This window comes from Teleopsis dalmanni, chromosome 1, assembly GCF_002237135.1.
Source record: "Teleopsis dalmanni isolate 2A chromosome 1, ASM223713v2, whole genome shotgun sequence".
In the NCBI taxonomy this organism is placed as follows: domain Eukaryota; kingdom Metazoa; phylum Arthropoda; class Insecta; order Diptera; family Diopsidae; genus Teleopsis; species Teleopsis dalmanni.
In genome coordinates, this window is record NC_051846.1 from 46,937,841 (window position 1) to 46,949,492 (window position 11,652).

General features: G+C 28.5%; 2 protein-coding genes across 2 annotated transcripts in view; both read right to left on the minus strand.

Moving 5' to 3' along the window:
* Positions 1-1,945: 1,945 nt before the first annotated feature.
* On the minus strand, positions 1,946-5,748 carry LOC119672914 (venom protease-like). The gene is made up of 8 exons (XM_038084081.1): positions 5,686-5,748; positions 5,370-5,545; positions 5,111-5,315; positions 4,668-5,046; positions 3,095-3,170; positions 2,871-2,955; positions 2,520-2,818; positions 1,946-2,458 (listed from the first exon to the last, which is right to left on the minus strand). Exons 2-8 carry the CDS (start codon positions 5,451-5,453, stop codon positions 2,318-2,320), a joined length of 1,269 nt encoding a protein of 422 aa, XP_037940009.1. The 5' UTR covers positions 5,454-5,545; positions 5,686-5,748; the 3' UTR covers positions 1,946-2,317.
* A 4,106-nt stretch (positions 5,749-9,854) lies between these two features.
* Positions 9,855-11,652, minus strand: part of LOC119680639 (enteropeptidase-like) — a 4,759-nt gene continuing 2,961 nt past the window's right edge. Inside the window, exons 2-4 of the mRNA XM_038093565.1 lie at positions 11,491-11,649; positions 11,210-11,421; positions 9,855-9,950 (exon numbers count right to left, since the gene is read on the minus strand). Coding sequence (XP_037949493.1) covers positions 9,855-9,950; positions 11,210-11,421; positions 11,491-11,649 — 467 coding nt within the window. The remainder of the gene's footprint in view (positions 9,951-11,209; positions 11,422-11,490; positions 11,650-11,652) is intronic.

An 11,652-nucleotide genomic window follows, 5' to 3' on the forward strand; every position in this document is an offset into this window, starting at 1 on the left:
CCATGATGAGTAATTAAAACCCATATAAAAGTTTCCGTAATCTGCCGTAGTGGAATAGCCGTTATCAATCTGGTAAAAATGATTAGAACACAATCTTTGACTACTAGGTTGGCATATTCTATAATCACATTTCTATGCAAAAATTTTGGTCTTGTTGATTATCTTGTTCGACGCTCGCCATAAACATACTCGCCAAAGAGGATTATCGGTGTTCAAGCTGCAAAGACGAGATGTAACGAGCTAGTGGTGAAAAGCAGCAGCAGAGTTTTTGCAAATATATGGTACAATGTGTGAACTACTAATTTCAAAAATTTAAACTGCGTGTTAACACATCAAGCTATCGTTAGGTGTACTTCGCTTCCCGTTAATTAAATTTCATATTTCGCCAATCTTTGTTGTTTATTCTGTTCAGATATAGTATAAAAAATGTCTAAGTAACTTTTTGTTAGCACTTTTCTTCTCTTCTTATTTGGCACTACAGTCCAGTGTGAACCTTGGCCTCCCTAGAGGATTGCGTAGCGGTGAAATTTTTTCGATGCAAAATTGCTGATTTTGCGATCAAACTTCGACCTGGAGGGACAGATCTCTCCTTATTTGCTAACCTGGAGATAGGATTGGTGTTTAGTAGTTAGAGAATTTCCGCTCAACTACATGTTATTGTACTCGTGTACTCTCAACTACATGTACTCGGTCGCCACAGCCGCATATGTAAAAACAGGATGCGCAACGGGTAGCTGACGTTGACAAGCTATATATTCACATCATTACTCCATTGGGGTGTTACTTCACATCATTACACGCTTTTAAACCTTACATTTCTGCTAGCGCTTTTGGTGCTAAATAAAAAATTTATTTGCCAGCTAAAAGCAATTATAAAATTTTACGTTACATTCATGAACATTTTATTGCTTTTAGTCTTTTAGTATATGAGTGACTAAAATACATTAAGTTAAGTAGTCCATTATATCTGTTCACAATTAATAAAAAAATAAGTTTATTAAACAATAGATACAATTTGGTATCCATTTGAAATTGACCAGTATAGACTAAATTCATAACGCAATATATAAGCCCAATATCTCGATAAAGGAAGAATTAGCATTATGTGATCTACATTTTACTAATAGCAATGATTTTTTTTTATATAAACAACAATGCATACATTATAGTATTTATAAATATAATTTTAAAATCAATATAAATTGCCTAAATGATAATATTTTATTACTTAATTAATCTGGGCAAAAACTTGTTTTTAGTATTTCATTTGTAGAAAAATATGTTAAATAATACTGATATATATTTTCATATTCTAAAAACATTTACCTTAGTTATGATAAGTGATTTTTTTTCTTTTGGTCTTGAGATCACTCCAGGGTAGATACTATACTTCAGTATTTTGTATTTGCTTTTGTCACTCCTTTTTTTTGACTTAGTGTGGATCATTTTTTATAGCCAAGAGTACTGTTATGTATTCTCTATAAGTTTCATTAATTATGCACCCAAAACATAAATTACCACTGTGATCGATTGAGTAGTGAGCCCTTCTTATGTGTGATCCTAATTTGAATACAAAATTTCAGCGGCTAAGGATGCGGCTGGCATAAATTTTAAGGATTATTGTGTGAACGTCATGAGAATAAAAGCGACATTCTTAAGCAAACAAAAAAAAAAGGAATCAATATTTGATATAGTTAATTGATATTTGAGACATGAACACTGTAAATATGGTTTAACTGATAATAGAAAATATTGCTATTATTATTTTCTTATAAATGAGTAACAAAAAAGTAATAAATAAATTTTGTTAAGACCTTATTTTTTATTTAAATAAAATATAAAATGGTAAAAAAAATTTTAGATAATATTAAAATAAAAATATGATTTAATTTTCTCAAGGAAGTCATATATTCTTAAATACTTTCGAATTATTTATTGCTATGATTATATATTTAAATAAATATTATACAAAGAATATTAAATTTGGAGAAATGGAAGACGTTTACATTGTACATATTTCACATATTTGTTTATTAGCTTTTTATATATATTTATAAATACGATATCTCTAAAATTTGTGGTTATTAATATATAATTTTGTTTTTAAATTTTTATGTTAATATAAAAAATACATTAAAGAATTTATTGTCAAAACTAGTGTTCGGAAATATATTGGTAAGAAAATGAATTAAATTTGATTTATCTTACCATAGAAAGTAAACTAAAAGCAACCAAAATAAATTATATCGGTAGATATAATATATAAAAAATATTATACAAAAACTTTTATACACATACTTTCGTATGTATTTTCGCTTTACATGCTAGCTATTTGATCTGTTATCCAGTCCATATAATGTTGTGTACTTGTATAAACTGCAGGTATACCAATTCTGCCACATCCAATACCGTAAGAAACTATACCAATTAAATAATAACGTGTTACCCCTTTATATGGCTAAAATAATAAAAAAAACAAAATCAAGTTTATTTTAAAATATTTGAAATTTTTTAATTACTTCAGGCATCATGAGAGGTCCACCAGAATCACCTTGACAAGTATCTTCACCACCAACTAAGTTACCAGCACATATTACTGAATCGTCAAATTGTTGATTAGATCGGAGATAATTTAATCTTTTGTAAGTATTTAAACAAACAGAGTTGTCTTGTACTGGAAGTTGTAGTTCTTTTAAAACATTAGAACTACTACCCCTTTCCATTGTCCGACCCCAGCCAGCAACGAATGGATTACTCTTGACATAAGATTTGTTGCGTAAAGTATTTGAAATAGGCAAGCAAATGGCCTGAATCAAATCTTTATATTTAAAAATTTATTAAAATATTAATTACTTATTAAAAGAGGTTACCTGTGAAATCAACGTTTTTTACTAATAAAAGCACAGCTATATCGAAGCGAAAATCATTTCTTGTAAAGTTTGGATGACCGACTACCTATTGAAAAAGCCATTAAAATAGTTACTCGTTTCAAATTTATGATTTTATATAAAAATAAACTAAATAATTTTTTGTATTAAATAAAATATTCGTATATAAATTATATAATCATATTCCACAATATACTAATTTTTACCTTATCGACATCTACATCCAAATGCTTTGTCTCGGATTGTGTACTCAAATCATGCTCACCTAAGCGTACAAATGATCTAAAAAATGGTTAAAATATATTATACATATAGTATTAATGTTCTTTTATCCCTAAGAGATTTTTGTTAATAGATAACTGTTAGCACGATTATTTAAAACGAAACTGACAGATCATTTAACGAGTTAAAATCAATATGTTAGCACACAGCAGAAATAACTAGACAACCTATGTAGAAACTAATTACACCTCTATGAATGGAATATTATTTCTCAGAAGCTGACAGACTTTATATAAGTGTAGCATAATTAATTTAAATTTGTTAATTTAAGAAACCTATATTATTTGCATTGCTGGTCAATTACAGTAATAATATTAAACTTTTTTAATTGGAATGAAAATGAGAAAACACAGTTATATATCTATCTGGTATATTTATTTGTAATGATATTACAGCTGCCTTTGTTGCTATCGAAATCTGTAAGAATGTGATTAGCGGTGAATGAGGGCAAACCGAAATATATATCGGCTACTGATACAAATGTGCACCGCTCGAACGCCGAGCTTGTGGCTGGCGACTATACTTCCGGATATGTCAAGCATTTCATCTATCTTGACATTGCCGTAATAAACAACAATGATGTCAGTCTGGAAATCAACGAAGAATTACCATTGCTAATAGGTGCTACTATGGGTTCAGTAGGCAATTGGGGTGAAGAGCTCTCTCTTGACAAACGAAATTTATGGTCCCTTATTCTTAACTAAAAGACAAACTATAGGTCCCTCATCCTTACTGTGCTTCTGTATGGTGCAAAAGCATAGACGTTATCACTGAATGATAAAGCAGTATTGAGATAGTATTCGAGAAAAAAGTTCTTCGTAAGATATTTGGTCCTCTATGAGTTGGCGACAACTACCACATAAGAATGAACCATACGAGGTTTATCACGTCATTTATATAATTCAACGAATTAATATTCAGCGGCTTCGCTGACAGCCATGTCATGAAAATGGATGAAGTATGCTCCAGCGAAAAAGGTATTTAAAGCAGTAGTTGGAGGAAGAGGGCGTAGAGGTAGACCGTGTCTCCGGTGAAGTGATCAAGTTGAGAAATCACTAACCGAACTTGTGCGAGACTGGAGAAGGCGGGTACACAACAGAGGCGGTAATGGGTTATTATAACTAAATAACAACTATGTCTATTTGTAAACAATTTTTAAAAAATCGAGACTTACAGTGCTATAAACACTGATGTCCTGAAAGCTTTGTAGCTATTTATAAATTTACATATATACATCGTATAGATGGTTTTAGTGAGTTCAAATTTTATACGATGGCTTTCGATGCTTTTCACCAATAAGAAGAAAAATTAAAAAAAATATTTGTTTATGACTTTATGGTATAAACAAATGATTCTTTCAGCAATTAGCACATATTTTAGTTTTTATAAATTATATCAATGAAACTTAAGCAAATTATTATAGATCCCTAACATTTGCTATTGAATTAATAACTGTCGTTATTGTGAAGAGTTTTACTATTTTTTTCTTTGACTTACAGATCTCGAGTAATACAATGCGCTGCTGTTATGACATGTTTTGCGGTAACTAAACTTCCACCACAACGAAACGGATTCAAACTATAAGCATTATAACCAATTAACGCTATCCAAGGCCAATCACCAATTTCGCTTTCTCTACCTCCAACGATTTTACCAGTTGCTTGACGTACAAAACCACAACCCTCATCTTCAGTTGGCAAACGTCGCGGCGTCTCACCGGTATTTACTGCTCTCGATTTACTATTAGTTACAGGGCAGCAAACATTCATGTCTTTTGAACCGCAAATTGTATTCGATGATCTTAGTTCAGATTTCAAATTTTCATCATTTGGAGTGGCTCTAATGCGATCCAATAAGTTTGTACAATTATGTATAGCTAAAAAAGAATAACACCATTTTCTTAAATGTAATTTATAATATAAATGTATAATGGTACTTACATATACAAAATCCAATATCTCCTGTTGGTCCTTGACAAACATTATCAGATCCTTCACTTCGTGGCGTTGTGTGACTCAATATTTTTGCCTCATCTATTTTTTCAGTTGTAGACGAGGGTAGAGTAAATGTATCTCTATCTGGGTTTTGTCTTGGGTTGTTATTATTATTATTAGGTATACCTGCATGTATTTCTGTACAACAAACCTACAAAATACAAAATTGATTATATCAATCAATAAAAATCTTTTATACTCTTACAATTGGGTAATTATCGAAAGAGATGCGATTACCACAACTGCGCTGCAATTCTTTGGAATATTGTGTGGCAGTATTTTGTGGCATTCTTGTGAAAAGATTTACTACTTGTGGGCATAACTTAAGTGATGTACATATGCCAATATCTCCCGACGGTGTGTAACAGCCATTTAAATGCACTTCAAAATAAATTATTGTAGTTATATAATAGATATTTATAGTTTAGATTTATAAAAAAATCCAAGTTCATTTATATATGCACTGCAGATGTGTTACTAATCAAATAGTTAATATATACAAAATTCGATATGACGTTTACCTTGACTTGTAACAAATCGTTTTGTAAATACAAAAATCACACACAATATTAGATTTAATAATTTCATTGTAATCATTAATTTATTAACTTTTTATATAATTAGTATTTCAATTAAAAAAAATTATCTCTACTCCATCAAGAACCGTTTAGATAGAGAGCTAAAACTTAACTAGCACCCCTTACTCATTGATTAAATTTCTAACATGCAGCATCTGAGATTTGCATCTCTGCTTAATGTTTTAAAAAACTTGTTCCGGTTGCAATATGACTATCGGTAGTTTCCGTATATAAACATATTAAATAATTCTGCATCAAAGCCTAATACTCTCTGAGTTGACATTTAAGAGATATGTCAATATTCCATAATATGACTAAAACAACTGTAAGATTATATAGTTAGTAAAAAATAATTTTCTTTAGAAACTAAATAAATAAATTAGACAGCTTAATTGTTAATAAAGACTTTAAAAATATTTTTTAGAAATGGAAAACACTGTTTATAATCAATTTTATGTGACATAACAAAAAATCTATTTTGTATAGAAAAGGGGATAATAGTGGGAAAAGTAAGTTTTTAATGAAATGAATAAATTTTTAGCTGACCATTAATATCAAATTTTTTTTACTATTAAATTAATTATGTGTTATCTATTCTATAAGTTTCTGATGAAAAACCAATTTAATAACATATATATAAATTTTATCCAGGCTAATTATCATTAAAATTAATTGTAAAATGTATTTACAGAAAATGTCAACTAATTAACCAGAATTAACCATTTTAAATTAAACATAATAACAACTGGTATCTTAAATTAAATGTGCATAAATGCACCTGAATCATTTAAATTTGCTAAATCATCGCCTTCCGATATATAGGTACTTATAGATATTTAATTTGAAAGCCTTATCATATACTATGATTTCTACCATGCTATCTATTTTGTTCTAATCTGCTTATTATCACTTCTCATCTCTAATCTTTTTAACCTTATAACTCAATATTAATTATTTATGTTAATAATTAATAAATTATTATTATAAATTTTCTTATTTTATTAATAGTTGTAATAATTTATTAATTAATTAATATTTATTTTATTAATATAATACTTTTATTACAATCTTACTGTCTTTATTAAACATTTTTGAATTTCACTAATCAAATAAAACCCACTGTACTATTAAATAGATTCAATAATAACTATTAATTAGACTTATGTACGTATAGTGTAAAACAGCATCACCAAACGGAATACAATATACGTCACTACTAATAACGAAACAAAAATATTATTTATGTGCATTTATTACATTCTTTGTAAAGAATAATAGTTTTTTAATGTATCTCAGTGAGAATAAAAATCACATTCAATAAGAAAAACCCGCATTGCTATTTAACTAGAAAATATTTGTAAATTAAAGTAATAAAAATTTTATTGTATAATATCAAAAAAATAAATACATCTTCTATAATAATAATAATATTTATTGATTTAATTTGTAATTCATATTTTAAAACCATTTAAACTATTCGAAGAGATGGTATATTGCGTTTGCTAAAATGTTTGTCACAGGTATCCATATATATATATTATATCTACATGTATTGTAAATGTTCTAAATAACAAAATATAACAATATGTTAAGTGATGTTGATTATCTCTCTATACTCGTAAATCTATGTATCTATCTATATCAGTCTATCTTTTGGTCTGCCCGTCCATCCTGAACTCATACAAAATAGTCTTCTGATACGAACTGCTACAGTACCAGTAGTTCTGACTTATTACAAAATTGTGAGTTTAAGTTGAATAGTATTGGATACTTATCTAAGTCGAAATTTATAACGAATTGTTGTTCTCTCTATTTCCTGCATCTAAAAGACTTGATATATACTTGATATAAAAAAATTATCCGATTAAATAAATAGTAATCAACAGGTAATAGTTTGATCGCAGTTTAATAAGAGAAGGCATTATTTTCGCCAAACACATCAGACTACCGCATTCGAAAAGTATGTCATTTTAAATACGACTATACGGAGACGTTCCTAATTGCATATTGAAGAAATTTCCAGTAATATAGTAATTATTTAATTAATGAAATAATATATGATTTATTTTAGTTGCTTAATTTATATCATAGAATTCAAATTGAAATTATTTCTTTCTGGTTCAATAAAGATAAATATATCGGTTCAGTTCCAGTTTTTAGTGCAGTTCCGAATATTTTTGTTTTCTATAAAATTTTTTTTTTGTCATTACAAAACTATTTCATTCATTCTTTAAAAAGGAATAGTTCACTTAAGTAGCTATTTTTTTAAGTTTCATTTTCTAACTATTATTGGGTTTCGGTTTGAAGCAGTACTTCTCTTCAAGCAACTTTGTTGCTTGCATACGTTCCCTAATCTCGTATATTTAATGGAGTTATTGCATACGATCTTTAAATCTTCTTTCTTCAACTACTTCAGCTTTTCCGCAGTATTTTCCATGCTCTCAACTTGGTTAAACTATCGAAACCGCCAGATGTGAATACGCTGATTGAGTATGCATAAATAATTTCAATTCTTAACCAAACTAAATCCTTTTAAAGCGATTTTTTGGTTCAGCTCTAGGTTTTGTTCAGGCAATAAGGTTTCTTCCCATTTTCGATTAATGGTTCAGTTTCGTTCTCCTTTAGCAGAACAGAGTTGAGGTTGCTAGTGGGATATCTAACGGGTCACCATGGGCTACGTTACCACCTCAACAAAATGGGCCTATCCGAAGAGATAGATTGTAGACTCTGCTTGGAGGCAGATGAGACAACCAGCCACATTCTATGTGACTGCCCAGCTTTGATCTGGGCCAGGAGGAGATCACTGGGTCGGGAACTACTAGCACCTTCCGACATTAGGAGATCCTCAACAACCGACATTCTGGCCTTCATTCGAAAGGCGGAATGTCTTTTGTTCAGTTAGGGTCTGTTGTAGCACAAAAGATCAATCATGGTCGCGGTGCTCTGCTCAAATGGGAGCTAATACCCTGTTCTTTCTTATCTATCTTCGTTTCAAAAACCAAATACATACTGTAACATAAACATTGTTTAATATAAAAACCATTATATTATGTTATGTAATTTTATTCTATATAAAAAAGATCTAATTTATTATGAATTGTTGCAACTTGCAATTATTTCAAGAACTTAAGTTCTTTTTCACTTGCACCTTTTATACCAGAGTATTTCCTTAATGCAATCCTTAAGTTCTAGAATTGATTCGTTCGAATCAAAAACAAAAAAATGTTTCTAAAGAAAGGTCTATACAAAACAACTTTCAATTCTCAATATCCCAAAAGCTAAATGTAGGTTAAATCTTATATCCATTCAACATGCTTTACTATATATAAACTTGGTTCAAAATCATATGTTTTCTTACTTTTTTTTTTGAGAATTTAACATATTTTTCGTAGAAAAAACCATTTATTATTTTGATCATACTTTCCTGCAAAAATTACATTCTAAAAACTTATCAGAAGTTTCCTTAGAAATCATACAATTTTTCCAAAATCCTTAGATCACATGTACTTCTCCAACATTTTTATATATACCTATATATAGAAACCAAGAATTTAGAAAAATTATGTCTATAACTTCTGTTATCAGTAATTAAAAGTCATTTTTACTTTTCTAATTACATAAAATAATTTAAAAACAAATAAAAACTAAATACAATAAATTTTGTTATCACATATAAAATCTACATTTATTTAATATTAGAAATCAAATAATTTTATAATAATATTGCACTGTAAAATTGTAAAATTTTTGAATAAATAAGAGATAAGACTAAAATTGTTCATTTACAAATATTACTCATATACACATATAATTTATTTTATAATTAAAACGAGTTGTTTATGGGAATAAACTTGTTAGCGAACACAGAAACGCATTTTAATTGTATAATAATTAATTAAACGCAAAAACTATAAAATTAATTCGTACGACTCTTTATCCAAGGAATATAAGAAGCAACTCGAGTGTAAACACCAGGAAACCCAGGCCTAGCACATTCATAGCCATAAGAAACTATACCAAGTAAATAATATTTATAAATAACACCCTATGGTGTCCTCTTTGAAAATATTTAAAAAAAATATATAAAATTATAAGTATTATTTGTATACATATTATATATATTTTAGGTCTGTACCTGTGGCATCATAGAGGGCCAACCAGAATTCACCCTGGCAACGATCAACATTTGAATTGCCAGCACAAATTAACTGGAAACAGTGTAATATGTAAAATAATATTATAGCAAAAAAATATTTTAATATTTATTGTATTATTATTTATACACTACTCTACTATAGAAATATTTATACTAAGATTAAATACATATAGTAAGTAAAATACATAAACCATACTCGTTTAAAGATATGACATAAGTTAAAACATATTGGGTAGCTTCTAATACATTTACATTGTAGATGGAGCATTTTATATTTATATGACTATTTAAATACAATATGGAGCCTTAGCTTTAAACACCTAACATCATACATTATGTTCAATGCTTCCTTACAAGATAAATTCATTCTACAATGTTGCCAGGATTTTTGTATTACCTTAAGTACTAATAACCGGCTTTTTGTCACATTTGTTGGTTTTTCCAATTTTTTTTCTAAGCATATTGATCTGTTTCTGTATAACTTTTGTACTCGGTTCATACTCGTATTTGAATTTATATCTAAGCCGACCCAATAGTTTAAGAATTTTGACCAGAATAAATTTTTTTCGATAGTCTTATTTGTTAGTTTTTGAGATAGTATAGTTTGGTACAAAATCAAAATAAAACTTTCAAATACTACATATATTAAAATGTGAATTGAATATATAAAAATGCCCACTAGCTAACCCTATTTCTAACTTTATTTGCAGTCACAAGGTAGTCTTTATATTTATATCTATACAATGTGTCTACAACTTAGAACATATCGAAATTCCAAATTCGAGTAGATTAACTTTTAATAGCTCTGTATATATGTATATATCTATATGTATATATGTACAGTAGTATGCATCTCTTACTTTTAGCGACATGGGTATTTAATGATATTTTTAAAGATCAGTTTAAGAATGAAGCTTATTCTAAAATAATAGTGTACTAAGATAATTCTTTTATCAGCCCCCTTGAGTATTCAGTTCTATCGGTTTGTAAAGTTTCACCGTTGCAAAACAACTTTATTAGAATACGTTTATTAGGCTATATGATGAGATATACTAATATGATGAGATAGTGGCAGGACATTAGTGCAAAATCATAATATATTAACAGATATATTACATAAACACCTGTTCTACAATTCTTCTGTTATGGGACAGAACCTCAAATATATATATAGTATAAATACTTATAGTATTAATTATTTATGAACTTCCCTATTACATATAGTTTTTAATTAAATTACTAAATTATATAATTTTGTTAATATTATATATCACATAATTATTAATAGTAAATTAATTAGATTTATCTTACCCTATCGCTAAAATTGATGAAATTGAAAACAGTTTTATAGGATTGTTCACAAATTTGTCTATTTACAATTGGTACTTGTGCATCGCGCAAGACATTTGACGTGGCGCCTTGATATTTGATTGAACCCCAACCAGCAATAAAAGGATTCATTCCTACAAAATCTTGCGTGAGGAAATTACTGCTCTCTGGCAAACAAATAGGGCCAATAAAATCTGTAATATATAAAATTATCTTAATAAAATTAGTTCACAAAAATATTTAAAAATTTTAAATCTATTTACTTGTATTTGGTGCTGGAGTACTAAGTTCAATCAACGCAATATCATTCGCTATAGATTTTAAATCAAAATTTTCATTAACGATTGTACGTTTTACTCGAAAGTCCATTGCATTCGCTTCAGCTGGATTTGTAAGATCATGCGCACCCAAACGTACAAGTGCTA